We start from the raw sequence: 22570 nt of genomic DNA, 5'->3' as shown, positions 1-22570 counted from the left end.
CCCAGCCTGTTTGGCCCAAATCCACCAACACAATGTGCGTACACCCATTAAGAATGTGGAACATTTGGCTGAACTTTAAAAGGGTGCTGGATCCCTCACAAAACAAGGCCCCACACAACTACATTTAGGGCTCAGTTTGAGGCTGAAGAAGAGCAAGCTCACAATCTTTAAATGAGTTAATTCCTTGGTAATCTCCATGTCTCATGCAACCATAAACTTCTTGGTAACTATTCAAGCGCAGTGCCTATTAGAAACAATCTGACGTAATCTCCCAAGCCACAGCAAGTTCATTCAAGCATTCCTCTTGAAAATAATCTTAAGAATTGCAATAATTGGTACATTTTGTGTCGTGGCCTTTGACATATCAATCACCTCAATGAATGATTTTGAATGTCTGGGATTGGCTTTTGTAAATGTGCCTTTGAATTCTGGCTGTTCAATGTGTGATGAGTGGTCATACTTCATTCACAATGCTAGGTCACAATTTTTCTGACCTGCAGGGTAGTCTAGTGGTAGGGTTTGTGACTGGTAACCATTTGAGCCCCCTTGAGTGAGGCCCTTAATCCAAAAAAAAACTGCTCCAGGGGCTTTATCCCTGGTCTCTCTCTCTCTCTTTCTCTCTCCCCACTTGCATCTGTTCTCTCTGGCATTTCTCCCACGGCGACCTTGAAAAAATAGGAAATGGGTCTCAGTGGGCCTCCCCTGCTTAAATAAAGGATTAATAATGCGTTGAGTTATAACGGAAATTAGTCGTATTCCTTTTGATCGTGTATTTCATGACACATGGATTTTTAATGAGTAATAGGCCTAATGCTGGGGCTCAGTAATGACACTCTCCACTATAAACATAACACCGCCACAAACATGGCGACTTAAATTGCATCTGGACTTTATCAGTGATTGGGAAATCGCATGGACGGATTTAGTCTTGCAAAACAACAAACCGATAAAGCAGTGTGCAGGACAGCCTGAGCTTATGAAATTAAAAACAATTAAACATTCCAATATGTTCATATGGATCATGTTTTTTTTTTTTTTTTCCCTCAAGGCACACGGAGCATTGAACGGAAAAACAAGAACAGTGTTCCTGAGCACAAGCAGACACAGGCTATTTTACCTTCAGAAATAATGCTGATCGGTTCTGAATCTTCCCTATCCAATGCACAGTAGAGAAAAAACATATTTTATAATTCATACGTGCATTTAATGGTTTCTGTAGTTACAGTGTTAAAATTGTTGAAATCTGTTTTAAATTTTTTTTTTAATCTCCTGTGAACTTTAATCTGACCTGAATTTCCTTCAATATCTATGCTCCATTGATTCATATCCACACTACACTACAGAAACATAATGAATGGACATTTGACTGGACACTACCACCAGTGGGTTGTTTTGGAAATACACGAAATGTAGGCTACGCTATACAGAGGGCAGTCCTCTAGTACCTACAATATGTAAGGTCGGTTATAACATGCATGGTTATTCAAAAATATTTTTAAAAATCGGAGATAAGAGTTATGAATTTGTCTGAAAACTTGTGATAGCCTACTTTATCCTAAACAAATAATTCTGCATGTACTGTAAATGTCTGTAAGCGAGTAGCCAAAAGTAGGCCTAGCTATTAGCGAGTAATAGCCTACTGTAATTAAGTAGGCCCTACTAATCTCGCAATGCTTTAAAATATCCAACCTACCTAATCTACTGGTTAATGGCACTCAATCAATTGGAAGCTACTGTTCTGTGTCCCTCTGGTCTGATCTTTAAAGCAATAATGAATAATAAACGAATTAAAAATAGCTAAATAAATCGGTACATTAACAGCAATCGCGAGGTAGGGTTAAACGACTGGCGCTCAGCAAATCGCCGTTGTATAAGCTACTGTTGTATTATTTTGGATTGCAGATATCACAGAAGCTGAAGGTGTTCTTCCCGTCGAATGGATTTGGACATTTGTTAGCAATTAGCGACAGTCAAAGTGCTGACTTGCTACAACACCCGATCGCCCCCTCCCTATTTCCCTCCCTCTCTCTCTCTCTCTCTCTCTCTGCCTCTCTTGTCCATGTCGTGTTTCCCCCCTGGCTGCACATGGTTACTGTCCAAGGTATCATTTTCTTCGTGCTGTATATGGGAGAGGCAGAATGGACAGTTTGCCCATTACAGTGGGAAAGTAGTATGTAGCCCGGTTGCGGATGTGTGTGTGTGTTTTTGTTTTGCAGTCGAAGTTTATGCACGCTGAAGATCAAGTCGGGGTTCGCTGCTGAAAGTGCCCGTGGGCTTTGAGGAATGCATATTCACAGAGAGACGGACACAAGACCGAGAGCAATTAGTGGGTAACTTTTTGAAAATATGTTTTTTTTGTAAACGCAAACTTGGGAGTCAGTTGCCTGAACATTATAAACATCCCGCAAGCGAGAACCCATGCTTATGGATGTGCGTGTTCACTGTAAGCTACACCAGATGAGTCGGATGCTAAACAACTGTCCTGTTACATTTGGTGTTGGGACTTTTACTTCAGTCAAGAAGATATTTTGAAGGGGGACTCCTCTGTTCATCCTAGGTATATTTTACGTCTGAAAAAAGTTGTTTTGAAGTCACATCATGAAAGGTAAGGCTATTGTCTTTTGGTTGACTTTGTGCATTATCTAGAATCCAAGTGATACATTTGACTGAAAACTCCTCTTTTGCCACGAGAGGAAATGTATATGATCTACAGAACATGAGGGTGCACATGCACATAAACGTGCAGACAGCTCCCTTTTAAAAGTGTACCACTGAGAATCCAGGAAAAACGTTGGTTTATTGATTTTGGACATGAGACATCCTGTACTTTAATATGAAACCTTCCTGGTTAAGAATGTCAGTTACACAAAGCATACATTTGCTTTGGGTTACCTTAAATTAGATTATAGGTATCACATCAAATTGATAGAATTAAATCCTGTAATTTAATGAACATTGAATGACTTATAGGTACAGAAACATTAATCGACCCCCAGGGAACGAACTAGTCTGCAGCGACATGTGGCACTAGCTGCAGCAGTTGCTGTTGCAAAATGTTAAAGTATTTATGCAGAACAGTCACAGGTATGGGGTCCCTTCATTCCTGAGTAAAAATCAACTGTTTTTAAGCTTGAAAGTGTTTCCTAAAGACTTCTTTTTTTCAGGGAAACCCCAATACACTCCTAGAGTATAAAGTAAAGGAATTAGGTTGACTTCATTGTTATAAGCAGCAGGTGTGTGGCTGAGATACAGTAGTGTACTTTAAAAAAATCACAGGCAGAGACCAGTTTGATGACATCCAATTCATTTGTGTCAAATAAAAACATCAGAGGTACATACAGTATAGAACCACAAATTGGTTAAGTGTCTTTACAGGACCAGCGAGTACAAATAGATTACCATTTGTGTAATTTTGTCTTCCCGAGAATGCAAGGAAATCACAAAATGAACATCACTTTAAAAAAAGGATAGCAAGAAGAGTAAGTCAGACATTATGGTCAACAAAACGAATCAGACATGTTTTTATGACTCTAACCAGGAGGTGCTTAGGTTGCATTGCATGTGACAGTAAGAGGGTTGCGAATGGTTTTATTTCACGTCGAAACTCTGGTTTCACCACAGAACCACACCATAGGAAGGCCTAAAATGAGTACTCTATAGCTTCAGAGTAAGGAAGGCGTGATCAACACATTCCTTGGCTTGACACCACTTTGATTGGAACCGCACATTCCCGCATAAGTGTATTTAAAACAGTTGAACCTCAGCTGGAATTCAAGGCCGCTTGTCTTTATTACATACGGTTGGGGTTTCCTTTGGCTTTCGAATGTTCCAAATTTAATATATGCTTCAGACAGGGTTTTGCATTCTAATCTCAAATAACCTTGAGGATGAAGGCAGTCTACTTTATTACAAATGGAACACAGCCATTTTTTAAAGGATTGTTCTTGCCCTATGAATGAATGTCTTTGTTACTTATGGTTTGGATGTAATTTATTGCATTCCTATTTTTGTTATGTCTGTTTTACACTGGAATTAGACAGTGAATGGCCGTAGACAGTTTACACGTTATCCTGCCAAGGGAAAAAAATAAAACGATACGAAAACTGAAGTCGTCTTATAAAGTCCAGAAGCTATTAAGGGTCAACAAAAAAGATCAGGGAAAACCAAACAAATTCACGGAACATGTACTTCCTTCACAGCAGATCGGGGGTCAACAACAGCAAACATTAGACAAATACTGTGGATTTCCTCGAGTCGGAATATGAGGTTTTTGTCCTCTTGTTCAAATGTCATTCAGAGTTCAGACTCACAGTCTGTATTGCAGTGATCTGAGACTTCCTGCAGCCAAAACCTAAAATCTACCGCTCTCAGAACAACAATATTATTTGTTCACAATTCAGGCAGCAGTGTCTCTTGAGAACATCTCCTGTGTGATGGGTATGGGGGATGCCTGTGGAGTATTTTTGGCTGGACTGCAACAGCGGGGCCAGCCCTATAAACGCGAATGTCTGTGACTGAGTGATGAAGTTACACCATTGGTCGGCCGAGTTATGAAGTTACACCATTGGACGGCCGGATGAAGTGTGTTACACCATACCAAATTGGCCACAATTTTGCACACCCATACGCGGTCCAACCATATACTAGGTTTTGACCTGGTCTTGTTCCATCACAATGAGTTTTAGTGGAAAGCCGTTACCAGCTAGTTCTACCAAATGCAGAGCTTAACATTGCAATGGTCCATCACACTTCCCAGGCTCAGTTCAACACCTGTCTACCAAGGTTTCCCATGATTACCTCGATCCATCAGCTGAACATGGAGAAGGTGAACTTCCTGGAGCCTCTGCCATACTTCCTAAACGTTTCCATTAAAATGCCATCATTAGGGTTGGCTCAGGAGATTAATCAAGCAAACACTGAGACAGACTAACCATTGTCCAACATTTAGAAATCTCCAGCAGGAAAGTCGTCATACCAAGTGATTTAATTATAAATCCAACGTCAAACACAGTTTTCCTGCACAGTTTTCCTTGGCAAAAGAGGAAGTACAGGTCGGTCCGTGGTCTTGTCTTTGGTTGACTCGTATTCATAGAAGGCATTTTTGCTAAACTGACTACTCCAGAGTTGGTCCCATTTTCACTACACATTCTACAAAAATGTAGAAACCCCCTGACTCCAAAACTGCATGCATTCATCAACTTTGTCTGCTACACTGAGGCTAGACTTTAGCGATGATTATCCCTTACCTTTCATTATTTACAAAAGTGAAACTTATAAATTTGGCCAGCTCCTCTTACTGATAAAAAAAATGCTAATCAGCAGTTTTCCTTGTGGTGTTCACATATGGATGTAGTTACAATCATTTGCTGTGTTGAGTAGATCCTAAAGGTAGGCTGAAACACAATTGATGGTCTTTTGTGCTCAAATGAGCCATTTTAGCTGAGCTGTAGCTTTGTTTGGATGGGTGGCGGTGTACTGTCAAAACAGGAAGTGGACACAGATGGATATTATTGGCACTTTTCATTCTCAGTCAGATCTCCTTACGTTCTCAAACTTGCATGTTTGAGTCCTTTCACAGCTCGTGTTGCACAGTGAAAAAACACATCTGTCACCATTGTTACCCTTGCATGCTCTAAGTTTATGGTCTGGGTTTAAACATTTTCTGAGTATATTTACAGTGTGACACGAGATTTCAACACAAGGTCCCAGTTGGCTGAACTGGAATATGATGATGACTCGTGATTTTGTGAAGCTTACAGCTTACATAATGTATGAAAAATGGCATTATAATTTAATTCCACCTTGTTCTTTGCCAATTTGAAGACAAAAGCTCTGAAAGCTCTCTGAAATAATCAAATGTATGTACATGATTTTACCACGGGGTGCCTTCCCAATAGATAAGTAAGATGAGAGATATACCACAGCTGTTTCCAGTAAGTGCTAAAGACCTCTATATGCCAAAACATGTGTGTTCTGTACCATGGTAGACTGTCAAAGGATTGCTTCCATTATTGCAATATGCAACAAAAGGTAGAGATAAGAGGATTCTTGGCACATAAAATGTTTGGTTTTGATAAAAGTCTCATTTTGAATAGAAAAAAATGTATCATGTTTAAGATTAAGGATGCGATTCAATCAGCTCTGTCCTTAACAATTAAAAGCAATAATTATTATTTTTATTCACAAAGCAATCACTAAAACTAACTCACCAAACTGAGTTTGCAAATGAAGCATCTAATGCCCACATCTGTTTGATCTCTTCCACAGTTAAGGACAAATGTTGATTGAACACAGGCCTGTCTTTTTCTTTTTAAACCTGAAAGAAAATGCTACTTTTACTTTCAAATGCATTTGAAAAAAATTCAATTTGAAAAACAGTCTTAGGTCCCCTTTGCATTGCCATGTTCAGACAGTTGTGTTGGCCTGGCAACAGTAATGTCAGTTTCCTGTCTGCCACGAGGGGCCTGTTTGAAGGTGAGTAAACAGCCAGACAGGAGGGTCCCCCGCCTCCTCTACCTCCCTAACAGTCTACGTCGAGCCAGGGTCCAGGCTCGGGCCTGCTGTTGCAAGCCACCTGCGTGTCTGGCTGGGAGAGTCAAATTCTGAGCAGCAGATCAGCTACAGATGGAGTTTGTAGACTCGCATTCCAACACCTCATGCCTGGCCCCGTACTCTTTCAGACTGGCTTCTCAAGCCTGACTCTGCCCTCTCAGAGAGCGTGCATAAATATCCTCACCTCCGAGTTAAGAATATTGCTCTTTCCGGCTGCAATAACATATGCGAGCCCAGGTGGATTCGGTTGGAAAAGTAGAGGTATGTTGGAACATTTTATTGTAGTTAAGAGGAGAATTTGTTTCTATAAAGGAATTTTTTTTTTAGAGAGAGAAGGGCTTTGAGTCATCCTCCTTTGACCGTTGGTGATGCAGCTTCTTCTGAGTGAGCATAATCAAATGATGACAGTAAATGCAAAAAAGACCTGTGTGTTCGTGTGAGCACAAGCAAGCTTGTGCCTACCCATGTGCTCGCATGTATGTTTTATCATTAAAAAAAAACATTTTTATGATCACTTTTTGTGTGAATCAAGAAAATAATGTGGCAAGAAGATGTTTATTTTTAATAACGCACCAGCGTTGGGAACAATAAATAAGAGCATTAAAAAAGGTCAAGGATCTTTGGAGCATGCATTGCATTTAGCAGCCTTTGGTTGATGTCATGGTCCGGTCCTGTCTTAACTATGCCAATGCAGAGAAATAAAAAATTTGACAGAGACATAATTTTTATTTCACAAAGCTAGCTGCTATTTGCCTCAGAGGCACATTGTAGCATAATACAGAAGTACAAGTAGGGACTTAACGAGTGATTACATCATGGAATCGGTAGAGAGTATTACGAAATGCTAAATGTTTATGGCACGGTACTTCTCTCAAGAAAGAAAGGTTCTTGATATAATTCCAGAATTCTTCACAAATAAGCTCATGAAAGCATTGATTGGGGTTAAAGTGGTCATTGTAAGAGCTGTTATTGTTGAACCCGTTCCAAGGTATAATCCAAATTTGATTCCCCCATGACTCCGTGGAGCCAGTCTGCTAAGTGTTCCTCTGGACCTCCTGTCATAAAGAACTGGAACCAGTCGTGGGTGCCTGATAGCAGACTTACAGCACCAGCCTCCAGAAATTCATATGCAGTTACCAAGGGACCATTTATCTGACTGCATACACATCCATTCCATTGGGCTCTTTCCAGGAAAAGGAGTAAAATATTATTCTCTGATCCTTGTAATTATGTCAATCTTAGAGCTGGGCCAAAAAAATGACTTCACGCTTGAAAGACGTCTCCTGCATTGCATGCTTTGTGTCTCTTGGTTTGAGAGTAATGCATTTGCTGGGACAGGCAAGGTTATTGTATTACAAGTCTCTTAGTGATTTATGATCTTGGTAATACAACTGGAGTGTTTCCCTAGCTGTGTATTTTATTCCATCACCCTTGATTAATTTGTTCATTATGCAAATGTTTTCTGTTTCGTTTTTTCAGAGAACTTTTGTGGATATGAAAATCAGCTCTTTAAAGGTAGGAAAAGACTTACAGATTCTGCTTTTTGCTCTCATTGATGTGTAGACTGTTGGAGATGGTATTTCTAGATTTAAAATAAATATTATTCTCCTTTTGCTGATTATGTAACGCATCCTTTTCCCACGCTTTCTGCTCATACGGACATGAGATTTGTTTGTGTGTTTAAGTGTGTTTGTATAGAGTTGTTCCAACAGTACTCCAGTTCTTGAGATAAATACCAGCATAGTTACAGATTCAGATCGCATTCGTAAAGTGAAACGTTGTTCTCTTTTGACCAGGTGTACCCTAGAGCCATAATTTACTCCTGCGACAATGAAAGATATTGTAGAAATGAGAAACATATTTTATGTAACAATATATTTCTAGGCATTACCATGGCTATATGATAAAGCAACTGCCTTCATTTTCTTATTCAGTCTCTCGCTTTGTTTTGCAGAGGAGGATCTTACAGGAGAAGAGGAAGAAATGCCCTCTTTTAGAGGTGAGGAAACATCTTTCAGGCTGGTCTATCTGGGCATTGCACAATGTATTCATTCTCTTTTGAATGTATGGGTCCAGTTTTTGAACTGTGGCCTGTGGCCCAGAGCCTCCCAGTGAGCAAACCCAGAATCTAGACGTCTAGAGGGGTGGAAATCTATGTTGGGTGACATTTTGACATAAACAGACTGGGTTAACCTCAGTATAGCTCAGGCTTTACCCGGGTATAGCCTGGCTACGTCCTAGTCGGCTGGAAGCTTTCACTTTTCAACCAAATGTAGCCAGGTTTTCACCTGAACGTCTAGACAGCGTTTCACCAAATTTTCTCTAAATATTCACAAAAATGTTCACTGGGCTGTTAAGATCTGGCAGTGCTCAACATTTGGAGCAGTTGTGCTTTAAATGAATACTAACCCCTACAAAACCGATTTCCCACAGTTCCCAGGAGCTAGGGTAGACATGGTCATGTTTTTCCAATTATGTATTTTGACCTTTGAGAAATTATACAGGTCCTAATAAAATACTTGTCTGCAAAGTAATAGCATTGGATGGCCTTCAAGGAAATAAGGACCAGACCCTTAAATATTATGTCTTCCGACAAGGCGTTTACGATCATCCTCTCGAATGCAACTATTCACATGAAATTTAGCATTTCTAGAACACAAAACTTGTCCTTTCTCTCTGTGTATGAAATGATTCAAAATTAGTGGAAAGAAATTGTGTGCATGTGGGGGACGGGGTCTGTGTCCGCCTGTCTTTAACTGTGAGCATGTATGTTTGTTTGTATTCATGTGCATTTACCTTACTCACTGTAATTCGCTAGTTTGTCTGGCAGCCACAAGCAAATATTGCCCATGACACACAGCTGCACTTAACATTGTTGGCTCACTCTGGATCAGAGATTCCATTCTAGGTAATGTACATTTGATAGTATCAGGATCCCAGCATGCATTTCTCTCACTGCTCTACTCCCCTGACCCCCGTGTGACAGAGAGGGCTGTGTTGTGTTCGCAGGAAGGACGCGGGGCGGCTGCGTTAAGTGCCAGCAGGCCCACTCCCTCCAGCTGGCCGTCAAAGTGCTCTACGGCTTTCTCGCCTTCCTTATCATAGCGGTCGCCATCCTGGCGTCATTAGGTGAGCCTCCTCTGCAGTGAACCTTCACACCACTCCGGCCTGTTTACGATTTGTTTCACGACTTCGCCTCTGCCAGACAATTTATGTCCCCCTTAGTAACATCTGTTGCACGCGGACCCACAGAGTACAGCGCGATAACAATTCTGTATGCAGCAATTTAGGCTACGTGCAGTAGGAACACCTGCAAGAATCCAACAGTGAACTAAATCCAATGAAGGACAGAGGAATGAAAGGGAATGTAAGGGATTTTTTTATGGGGTCGGGGGGGGGGGGGGTAGTCTGGGAAATCTTCTTGTTGTTGGAATCTTGCCCTACAGTTCTGGAGGTGCAAATTTACACCTCTTAATTTTGGTTCAAATAAAACATGTGGGAAAAAATTACTACCAGGACTCCCGGGTTTAGGACTAGGTGTGACACAGGGGCCCAGTGCGGTGCCAGGAAGTTGGCCAAAAGGTAGTATATATGAAACCTTCCAGGCCACCTTTGATGCCGTATCTTTCCAATCAGTATGGTATCTTTGCTTGACTTAGTGTGATCCACTGAAATACAGTAGCTCTGCTGGTGGATGAGCACTTTACATGCTAAGCCTTAGAGGTACTTCATTCGCAACGAAGCGGTTAGCACGATCACTTTGCACGTTTATCCTGAGAAGTACTTAATTCACAAAGAGGTGGTTAGCAGAAAGCAAAAGTTATTCGCTTAGTCTTACCAGATGAATTTGTGAGCGCATACAACCAGTGAGAACATTTCACTTTTGTTCCACTGTTTTAGAGAAATAAATCCATGCTGAAGACAGGTCTGAACTCAGCATTTATTCAAGGTTTAATATCCTAGTTCTGCAGACCCTTTGGGTTTTATTGCCAGACCAGGGACCCAGTTTCTGTTTTGTCAGTGCACAAAGCAGCGATATTGGGGCAAAACAAAACAAAAACGAACCAGCACAAACCATAAATTGTGGAATTCTGAAATATTTGGTTGGTCACAAAGCACGCCTCCCAAAAAAGTGGATTGAGTGGTCTCATAAATATTTGGTTTGCTGAAATTTCCATGTCATTTCACACATCTGTTTTACATTCTCCAAAACAATTTCCCAAAAATGTCCCGTTATATAACAATCAGGTTTAAGATAAATATTACATGAGATAGATTCAAGCTAGCTTCTAGTTATCTCAAGCAGCTTTTACACTAAACAGAATACATGTTGTTGGCTTTTATGAGCATTGTGGTCAGTACACCTCATAGTGTACTGCTGTGATTTCATAGTGTACCATGAGTTGAAATCAGTGTACCTTCATAACTGTAGGTGCTAGGTGGCACGTACCTATGGAATTATTCTTATCAAGGACAGCTGGCCTACAAAGACACGTGAAAGCCTGCCTTATCCATTATGACATAGACTCAGTCTATTGTGTCACACATGCATTCAGGGCCACATTAATATTGTCTACCCATGTCTTCAGAAATTAAATCATTGCCCGGAAAATCATGTATGACACATCACAAGGTCTGACACCGCAGTCACTTACATGAACCTCTCTGTTTTTTTTTTCAGTATTTAGAAAGGTTGACTACTTATCAGAAGAGGAAACATTTTATCACAAAAAGATCATCAAGGTCCAGGAAAGTATACAAGGTAGTAGAATAATTTTTCATATTACATACGCACTCTATATGTCTTTGAGTACAACAGAACATGTACAGCTAGTAAAACAAGCCTTAAAGTAATGAAAAGTTCAATATTAATCAGTGGCAAAAAAGCTGTTTTTTTGCTCTCCCCAAGTGTAATGTGGCTGCTAGACTATCAGGTGCACAGTAAAATAAAAATGGAAAAATGTTATTCATAGTTCATGACCTCACGGACGCATCCTCTTGGATGTCCTGAGTGTGAAATATTTCACATGACATCACTTTGTCTTTAACAGTGAATAGCTGCTTGGATCTTTTTTCCCTCTGAAATACTTATGCGACTGGATACTCTGGGGCAGGTTTCTGAATTAGTATGTTTTGGCTAATTTTGTTGTCCGCCTTGTAGATCTGAGTTCTACAAGCAACTGCTCGGACTGTTTCGATATCACCCACTTGGGGGAGGAAATCACCAGGCTGAAAAAAGAGTTTGAAGAAATTCAAAAAATGATTCTGGGTCAAGAGCAGGCATTGCACCAAGCCTCCGAAACACAGCAGGGTCTACGCGCCTCCAGCAGCCGAATGACACGGGACATTCAGACTTCTTCCATGGCCATTATGCTGATCAATCAATCCTTGGAGAGATATTTAGACCAAGTAAATGGCTGGAAGGTAGTCATCACCGAATCCGACGAGGCCATGAAGTCTGTTGTTCAAGATCAGTATGACCTGAAAGCTACCGTCCAAACGGTCAACACCACCGTGGCCCTCAATGCAGTATGGATGGACACGCTTCAGAGGAAGGCAGATGAAGAAACTATGGTTCTGCAAAAAATTACAACGGACTGGCAGAACTACAGCAAGGTGCTGGGATCTCTAAAGTCCAACTCGAGCATCACCAGTCAAGCCGTCAGAAGTATCCAAAGTGGCATTTCCGCCACACACCAGAGAATCAGCATGAGCTCTGAGATGGTGCACGATCTCACCCTGCAGGTCATGAGCTTGCAGATGCAGCTTGACAACGTGACCTCCTTCATGGACGAGCACGAAGAGAACATGCACGACCTCAGGTACCACTCCAAGTACTACGAGAACAGGACGGGCGAAAGATTTGTGACGCTGGAGGCCAGGATGAACTCTCTCGAGCTGGAGATCGACACCATCTCCTCCAGCATCAACGCCACGGTCAACCACGTGCAGAGCATGTACAAGTACATCAACATAGAGAGCTCCTCCTGCCAGTCCCGCCTGGGAAGCCACACGGAGGACCTGCACGGCCTCAACAGCACAGCCGTGCTGCTCCTACACCTCGCCGAGAACCTTCGACAGCAGTACATGCTGCTTAGCATGCGGGTGGACGTTGACGTGAGGAACATCTCCATGGTCATGGAGGAAATGAAGCTGGTGGACACTCACCATGCTCAGCTCATTCAGAACTTCACCATTTTGAAAGGTAACTGATTAAAGGTTTCCATGCTGCACACAAGTGCATTTTGTTCAGACTTTAAACTTGTACTCACTGTAAGTCTCTTTCTTACTTCTTATGCAGGTGCTCCTGGGCCTCCGGGTCAAAAAGGAAACAGGGGAGAAAGTGGAGCCAAGGGACCTGTTGGCTTGACTGGAAGCAAAGGGGACCGAGGACTTTTGGGGACCCGCGGGACCCAAGGTGAAAAAGGTTTTATCGGTCCAAAGGGAGCTCCAGGCCCATCGGGACCCTCCGGGCCTAAAGGCAGCGTGGGCCTTAGAGGAGCCAAGGGATCTTATGGGCAGCCAGGTCCTCGGGGGGAAAAAGGTCAGAAAGGTGATATGGGAGTTTTGGGTAAGGATGGATTGCCTGGCCCCGAAGGGCCAGTGGGAATACAGGGACAGCCAGGACTCCCAGGAATACCCGGACTACCTGGACTCAGAGGAATTCCTGGCCTAGTTGGCCCACCTGGTCCTCCTGGTCCTCCAGGGCTCCCAGGGGAGTCACCTCCAAACCCTTGAACTGGACCACATCTCCCTTGTCAGAAGCCACAAGGAGCAAGCATTCGCCTTGCGTGATGCCCTGCATCCTCATTCTTGCACCAGGGAGAATCGTGGTTGTTTGTAGTGTGGAATATCGACTGGAAACATTCACATTCAATCTGTCACACTCACGCCACCTTGTCCTTAACCTTGTCCTTAACAGTTACTCGAACTGGTAACTCCTGACCCTGAGGTAGTAAATATGGCTTCCATTCAGAAGGTTCAAAGGAAAGAAAAAAATGATTTCTGTGTTGTAATTTCAACTGAAAGAATGTTCAGGACAAACATTGAGACTATCGGGTCATTTTGGGGAAGAAACTAAATGAACAAGAAACAGAGAAGATCGAATACACAAGGCAAGCCAGTTGCAACTTAACTAAAGCCATGCCTTATCCTAGCCACTGAATTGACCCCTGCTAGATGCTATGTAAATAAGTAATCTGTCACTGCAGTAAATCAAAGATTTGAAGAGGCCACGAAGCACATGCATGGGTGTTTTATAAAGGTTTCAGTTTACAGAAACATTGTGCACTTTTCAAAAATAAAGGAACCGATAAATATTGGTTTGTTTTTTTTATTGTTTGTAAGGATATCCTTTGACACATGACTTTGATGCCAATTTAGTGCCTATGACAGTGTGTTCTGTACCCCAGGGTATATATTCCATTTGATGTTTTACAAATGTTTCAGAGCAGGTACTCTGAATTAATGAACTAAATTAGGAAGCGATTTACATTTTGACCTCTGATGGCTCCAGTTGGATTCAAAGAGAAATTTATACCATGTGGCTCGAAACAGGATATCTGGTGTTTATGAAATGAATAAATAGTACTTTACAGGGTTTGGTACAAAAAGTACCGTGACTAATCTGTATTCAGTGACACAGAATAAACTTCTTAGGAATAATAACCATTTGTTAGCCAAATATACATTATAGTCAAATGTTGTTACTTTGGGGTTTGATTATTGTGTACTCCAATACCTTTCAAGTGTATATAATGTTTTCATGGTTGTTTTGTCTATATTTTCAATTCATTAGGGTCTTTTTATAAAACTTCTAAGAAGTGCATAGCTACAGTATGGGAACTCAGCCTCAGTCAAAATGTCAAAGGCCTCTTTGCAATCATTAATAAAAATCTTTTTGCACTTACTCAAGGATATTATACGATCGATCGTTATATTTTTTGCAACAAATCTAGGTGTCAATAAAATATATAACAAATACAAATAGGAATAAAACGCCAGAATGAAATGTGATGTGGATGTGTTTCTCTGTAAAGTGCAACTGGTTTGCATAATGTTCAATAAATTCAGTTATTCTCATGTCTGCATTGTACATCCATAAACAGATAATGATCTAGAATTCGTGCAAAGCACAAAAGTCTTTGGACCTCTGCATTGTTATCTATTAAGTAACTACTTTATGAATAAACTGAGGTTACAGTAAATACTTTATAAGAACATGAATCATGGCCAAGGAGCGAGGATCATGATCGGCAAATCTAGTAAACTGTATTGTGTGAAATCTTTTATATTTAAAAGAATTCTGGTTTTGATAGCTTTTTTTAACATAAATTGCAGCAGACAAACTACTTCATCCTGTGTAAATGTCAATGTGTCAATGTTAATGTCAATGATTTAAATAAACATAAATAAAAATGCTGTATTATAGTTAAACATAATGTTAGTAATGTTATTCTGGATACAGTGGTAATTATGACTTGATTCCAAGTTCAATCGTTTGTTTTCCTAGCTGTATTTATTCCAGGTGCTTCACAAAATAGAAGATTACAGGAAATTGCTTGTCAGAAAAATTGCATTCTGTTAATTGAATGAATTAAAAGAGACCAATTTCCTAAAAGGAAAAAGGAGTGGAGCTTTGCTGTTCCAGGGGAATATGATGTTTTTTCACCATGGAGAGCTGGATTATGATTAATTGAAAACACTGAAAAACTGCAGCCTCTTTCCCCTGTGATCGAGCTGTACGGGGTTATAATGAAACACAGATTTCTCTCTGTTTTACTCATTTGTTATTTCATTTTACAGTGCATGCTTTTATAAATGCCTTCTGCCTCTTTCACTTTGTCATCTTGATGTATTTTAAAATGATATCAGTCAGCATTTAGGAATTTTAGATTTTTTTTTTCTTTACATGAGCAGAAATATGTACAGATGCATAGAGCATATATAATTGCTTTAACTCCTGTCGTGTGTAACATTCTGGACAGCCATGGCTCCAGGTGCTTAACAGTGCCTTTTCGGGAACCAAGTAATGGATTTAGGCTATTTTTTACAAGTAGGACTATCGGTTGTCATGGATACAGCAGATGCTCCAATCTATCATGCATGAGCAACTGGCTTAGGCCTCTCAGTGACTGAAAGTGGGCTACAGAGGAGCACATCTACAACTGCAATGTCCTCAACCATGTCAAAGTTCAGGAAACAACCCAATATTAAATGTCTCTGTGCTCTGATGTGTGGCTCGTGTCTTTCCACAGTATTATGTCTTTCCACTAATGATGAAATCGCAGTTTAAGATGGAAGAAATCAGAAATGGTTGCTGTTCCAAAGATGAAAGATGAAAGCCTTTGTACTTGAAATACGAGAAGACGTGCTTGATTTCCATACCAAGACGTCTAACATTAAGACCTCCTTTCATGTAATAATGGCCTGTGTGGTGAAGAAAGCCGCAGAAAGATATTTGACCTCCAGCAGCTTTTTCAAACCACAGCCAAGGGAGTGCCAGCCAATACATCGCATAGCCATTCCCTGTGTGAACGTGATTCCAGTGCTTTTCACTTGAGACATCATTACCAATAGCGCACTGCGGCAGAGAGAACGGTCGTAGACAGACCGTGTGGAGCCCGTAATACATGCTCTGATGTTTATTCAGATGAACATTATAATAATATGGGATACAAAGCCCTTCAAGTAGCCTTTTGTCTGGCTCTGCCACTTGTTTGTATTCAGTGTTTAGTCTGTCGTGAATTTCTTTGTGGCACCACTGGGCAACCAAAGAAATAAACTTTGAATTGCATCGACACTGATCCTCTAAACAAACTAAATTGTCAATAGAAGATATTGTGCAGAGCAGGCACATGCCGGGGGGCGGGGGCTGGGGGGGGGGCAAGGGCAGGGGGAGGGGGATGGGTGGGTATATGGGTGTCTGAGCCCCTGCCTCTTTTGCCCCAAGTGCTCAATGTGCCCCATTGGTTTGATAAATTTTTTTGTTTATATTTTTTGTGTAGTTGTTGCTGTCATTAATTTTCATTCATTCGTTTTCATAAAATATATTCTGTACAATAAGTGGGTGTCGTAAAAACAGTTTTTCTATTTTTGTGTGCCCATTTCTCACTTTGAGCACCTTCCCCTCAAGAGGTTTCTGCATGCCCCAATACAAATGATTTCACAGGCATGTTACACATTTTAACGTCTGTCATGACAGACCATAAATGTCCGTGGGAAATGGGAATGTCCAAAAAACAAAGATGTTTCCAGATGAACTGTGTTGTTACTAGGGTATTACTGATGCTATGGGTTATACTAGATTTACACACAGATACTGTTTTCAGAATGTGCATTGATGTCACATTGAATTAGTCAGGAATCTTTTAAAAATGAGGTGTTTTTGGTGTTCGATTTTTTGGTTTGTTTGTTTTTCAATCTTCAGATGACACTTTCTTGCACATCTTGGAGTTTAGCTCACTGTTACATTTATGTTGATTGTCTTATTCTTTATATGACTCTCCTGTTCTGACTCTCTCTCAAAAGCAATATGTTTCCATGTTTTCCCTTGGCATCTAGCGACTATTAAGTTCCACATGAAGAGCTCTGTCCTGAGGTAAATTCTGAGAAAATGTAAGCACATCGCACAGATCTGCAAAACAGAGGTCGGCCTGTTTTGAAGATGCTGACGTGTGGCAAGATTTTTTATTGAAGAAAAATGGATTAGACTTTGGATACTTTGAACTGAAACACGGCACACATGGTGTGTAAGCAGCCCTGCGGTTTGTTCAGTGGATTATGAATCAGAGTAATTTAAAAACGGACTTTTGTAGGGAACCTAATAAAATTTTGATTCATACTAAGATGTTGAGACAGTAAAGTCGAATAAAGTCAAATGACATTAAATAAGTCTTCGCAGATGGGACATGGCTTTTAATTAGAGTTTTTATATTGGAGCTTGTCTCTGCAATGCTATCATGTTTTCTCAGTTCATTAGCGCTTTTATTTCAAACTTCTATGGATTGAGCTTGACAAACGCAATGTAGGTTTTGGAGATGGATTTCAAGTTTACATATTTCTGTATGCCAGTGACCAAATGGCCGTCTATTGTATTATTATACAATCATTCTGACAACTTCACAGTAACTTGGTGGTCTGGTTGCCTGGGCTACATCCCATGGTCATTGCTGGCAATGAAAACAAGCATGTGGATCGTCACAGTCATTTAAGAACTCATGGCTGTTGCTTGCTTTAAGGAGGGAAAAAACCTGCAGTGAGGCACATGTCTGCAGCTGGCAGACATGTGCCTCAGGCCTTAAGACCTAATGCCACACAATGTCACGCTTCTTGGCTCACAGACATTTATGGGGCGCTAGCTGGTAGGTGAAGCTGTATAGATAATCATCTGGGCCAAGAAAAACACTGACTCCACAAGCAGGTGAACGTCGCTTGAATCCCGGGCTTTGACTGACTTTTCCTGTTATGTAATTCTGTGCCGCGTATTCTTTTCTAGGTGGAATTCCATTCCAGATGGAATGCACGTTTCCACCTATGACCTCTTTGACCTTTACAATATTAAAATTATTGACAAATGTGTAGCAGTAGGAAAGCCGAAAGAGTAAGGACTTTTTGGTTTTTAATTCACTGTGTATCCTGTGAACCCCTTCTTCAATTAGGCAACATGTAATTGCAGTGTTATTATAGCAATAATGACAGGTTTACTTACAGTGGCTCCCAGACGACACAGTTTACTTTATGGAAAGCTGTAAACAGCTTGTTTGGAAGGCATGCCAGAGGCACTGATGCACCAGAGTAAATAACAGGCCCAGATAAGTATAATGCTACAGCTGCTCTAAATATTATGCTACAGTAAGCAACTCACAATAAATTAAAATGTTTAAATAAACTTATAATTAAATGTTTTTATTCGATATATTTGTTTCTCGGGTTGGTACAGTATGGTGGTATTCTTTGGGCAGCTCTTTCTGCAGAACTTTTGGTTTCATGTAGTAAAATACTGCTGAGTTATCTGCTTTAAAAATAAGAAATAAAAAACTGCTAACCATTTGTTTTCTGTGCAGCTCAGCATATTGCCATGAGGCCAGAGAGGCAGACTGAATTTGAAGGTCATTTCCCAAGTGAAACTAGATATGGCTAGAATAATATCACACCTGCAGGATTTCTCCCAGTTGTAATAGGCAAGATCAGTTCAATACCAACTCAAAAAATATGTTGTATTTCCGATTGACTCTGAAAATATATAAGTACAAGTAAAAATAAATAAACACATTTTCCAAAAATGATGTATACAAAAAGAGAAAGTACCTGACGGAAAGGAGCAAGTACCTGACGTACTTATTTTCGAGTTTCAAGCAAGAAATCTGTGAAGTGAGAGGGCGTTGTGTTTTCGCTCTCGTGAAAAACACAATGTTTGCCAGAATAAACTGCGCCAGATGTTCTGAAAGGAACTAACGCCAAGTTTTCGTTCTCCAGGTGGAATACATTTCATGTGCGTATTTTTTCACTCCCTCAGTTAATAAAACATCTGTTGTAAGGTAACACCCCGCCCCCCCTCCCAAAATGTCCACAATGTCATTGAAAATATGAGTACAAAAATGGAGACACGTTGTGGTGTTATGTTACGTGTAACATGGCTTTCATAACTGTCATGATCATATGTTAAGCATGAATTCATACTGTAGTTCAATGGGTCAAGGAGAAGAACAGGTTGTCTACCTGGAGCTGTTGCCCTTAGCTAAAATTTTGGCATGGATGTTACATACTGTACTTTCGACTTGTTTGCATTAAGCCATGACTTGCCTAATTGGATTAGACTTGTCTATCTGACTTGTTTATCTTATTTAATGACCAATCGTGAAATTCACATTTTTATTTTGCCTGCTTAAAGGGGTAGTTCACTCACTGGGGTAATTCACTTTTTCATATTTTTTTAGTTTCAATGTACGTTTTTTTTCGCTGACCTGATTTGGATTGTTTTTTGTGTGCGATGAAGGGTATTTTAAATACTTACAGTAATGAGTGACTTACAGTGAATATATGCTTATAGAAAATCTCAAGTACCTCCAAAGCAGGTTGTATAGCGACATTGATTCCAGAGGCTACACATATAGCAGATTAATATTATAGCATTTGATATTTGATATGATGTGTCAGGTGAAAGCAAACAATCTGCCCTGGCTTCCTTCTCACTACAGTGGAACTCAAGAACAGAAACTAGTTAGTGGATCTTCCAGTGATGGAAACCAATCTTAGAGGTACATTGAGCTTCCTTACAAGGCAGGAAAGGAACATCACTATTCATTATCTTTTGTGGACTTTTCCAAATCAATTGAGCAATAGAAGCTGAGAATATCTCCATGTTCTCTTTAAAGAGTATATTCTTACATTTCCTACAACGAGGTTTAATTCTTTTAAATAAGAGCAATGAATAGTTTTTTTCTCCAGGAGAACTGATGGAAAGATATATACCATTTATCCATCATTTCATATATTTTTGGGTTCATATCTAAGAAGTTCATATCTGTGTAATGTTTGACTTTGCAGGGGAAGAGGTATACAAGGACATGAATTTTCTTTGGCAGTAGTGTCCAATATTTGTCCAATTTGTCCATTAGGTTACATGTTGTCCGTTATGATAAATGTATCACAAAAATAAACTTTGACTAACAGTCAACTGCAAATCTTTTCATCACAAACACATTGCCAAGTTCTGCAATTACTAACTCACTAAACTGCTATATTAGAAGAAAAGTTCTAATGCTTGAGTTTACTCGCAAGTCAACGTTAAGGTCAAATGACTGATGAATACAGACCAGTGTTTATTGGAAAATATTAGTTGAAAAAGCAAATGATGATGTGCTGTGCAAAAAAAGCTTGGCTTGAAAACTAAAAACAGGAAAACCGGCCTAATAAAGCCTGATGGAACTTTTAGGCTGTATTCAGCAACAAGGCTAAGTAATAACATGCTAATTTACCATGAAAATGTGACAGAGGCCATGACACATAACATTCATTTGGATACTTGGACTACATAAAGTTTTAGTGCACCTTGGTTTTAAAATGGATGGCTGGGGCCTGCCCTAGGTGACTATATGATTAATGATTGTACATACCCTCTTGAATAAACATTGTTGGCAGCTGCTTTATTTGTTAAACCGTAACATTGGGACAGGGGGAGGGGAGGGGGCAGATGCTGCACATGTAGGCCTAAGGGGTAACACACAGGGCACAGGAAGAGAACTATGACAAGATAATACACACACACACAGACACATACACTGACACACACGTACGCACACACACACACATTCACTGGCACACACACACACGTGCGCACAAACACACACACACACAAACACATACAGACATGCAAGTGTGCATGCACAGACACATACACACACACATGCACACACACACACAAACACACACATGCACACACTCATACATATCTGCATACACGCACACAAACACACACACATATTGCACATGCAATGGGGACCTTCATACCACTGTTGGATAGTAAAAGGCCTCCAACTGGGAGCAAGATGTTGGACGCATGCATGTGAAAATTTGAGCGAAAGGAAATGTGCTCGAAAGGGCATAGCTCACTACTGGCGGAAATATGTATTGGAATATTGTATTGGAATGTTGACTGCTTTTTGTTCAGTTAAGGTTTCCAATAAATGTCTCGCATCTACACTTGAGATTTAGTGTAAAAATGTTATTTTGAGTTCATAACATAGTACTTTATAGTGAATTACTCACAATTCTCACTCCCTGTAATCTCATGGTGACTACAGAGAAAAGAGCATCTCAGCCTATGAAGCAAATATAGTGAATGTAAAATTGCACAACTTCTTGAATTCTTGAATGACACTACATGGTAATGCAAGAAACAGAAAGGATTCACCCAGTTCAGAAACAACCATCCTTAAGCCCACAGTCATATCAGACCCTTTGAGAACCTTTTGAAAGCTGACTGTGAATTTACAGCCTCTCTCTGGACCACATCAACCGACCCAGTCATGTAGGTCAAGTGTCACGCCAGTTTTTCATAAACTGACATTTACCCTTTTTAGCACAGCCTCTCCGAGATCTTTAAGCTATGATGAGTCGGTTTTATTGGTTCTTTTCCAAACAAAAACACAGATGCAGAAGCATTTTACCACCTCGAACATCGTTTCACAAGCACTGACCTCGCGCACATCCTCATTTTAAAGTTTTTTCGAGGTCTCCCGGGTGATCTAAAATCCATCTGCCGCTTGCATTTACCGCACAGTACCGACATTTTCTACACATTCATTTAAAGCCATAATGAAATGCACAAATTCAAACGCAATTAAATATTTTATCTTTCTCTTTTTCTTTGAAGAGCAGAAAACAACATTTCATTATTCTAAGTAAAAACATGTGCAGTGAGGATTGAGGCTCTTCTCCAAGCAGCTCAGATCAATTTACAACTTCTGGCAATCCTAAACCCGCAGCTTCAGTTTGTTGTTTTTCATTTCATTTCTGGGACATGGGCCTTGATGCTATTCTAATTTGGCAACAATGATTACCACACAAAGGAGAAATAGTTTGGCAACGGTTATTTCAAAAAGATAATCAAAAACATAATGTAAGCAAGCACATTTGATCAAAATAATTAAAAAATGTTTTCTGTGGAGTTAAAGATGTATCGCTACTCTGATGAAATAATACCCCTGAAAACGGTTACATTAATTGCCACAGAAATGTAATTAACACTGTACAAAAAGTACATATTGGCAACAGGATTACCAAACCTTTACCTTCTAGATAAAGGGAACAATATGTTAAGCATATGGCAACAGGCTGTATATCTAACAAATGTTAAATGTATTACATCATTTAACCACAAATAATACAATTATTTACATTTCATCCATTCACAGTTTCATTACTTTGCTATTTTACAGGGCACGGCATATGTACTGAAACTAAAATATTATTAACACATTGCAATATTTTTAAACATAATTGTTGCCACTTTAAG

At 40.1% G+C, this 22570-nt stretch overlaps 1 protein-coding gene across 1 annotated transcript; it reads left to right on the top strand.

The window, feature by feature from the left end:
- The first annotated feature begins 2028 nt into the window (after positions 1–2028).
- scara3 (scavenger receptor class A, member 3) lies at positions 2029–15164 on the top strand. Its single transcript, XM_035424223.1, has 7 exons — positions 2029–2605; positions 8032–8067; positions 8507–8551; positions 9562–9681; positions 11234–11314; positions 11714–12757; positions 12854–15164. Exons 1-7 carry the CDS (start codon positions 2599–2601, stop codon positions 13288–13290), a joined length of 1770 nt encoding a protein of 589 aa, XP_035280114.1. The 5' UTR covers positions 2029–2598; the 3' UTR covers positions 13291–15164.
- The last annotated feature ends 7406 nt before the right edge of the window (positions 15165–22570 follow it).

Source organism: Anguilla anguilla, chromosome 6, assembly GCF_013347855.1.
Source record: "Anguilla anguilla isolate fAngAng1 chromosome 6, fAngAng1.pri, whole genome shotgun sequence".
In the NCBI taxonomy this organism is placed as follows: domain Eukaryota; kingdom Metazoa; phylum Chordata; class Actinopteri; order Anguilliformes; family Anguillidae; genus Anguilla; species Anguilla anguilla.
Note: the sequence above shows the minus strand (reverse complement) of the source record. Positions and strands in the feature narration are given on the sequence as shown.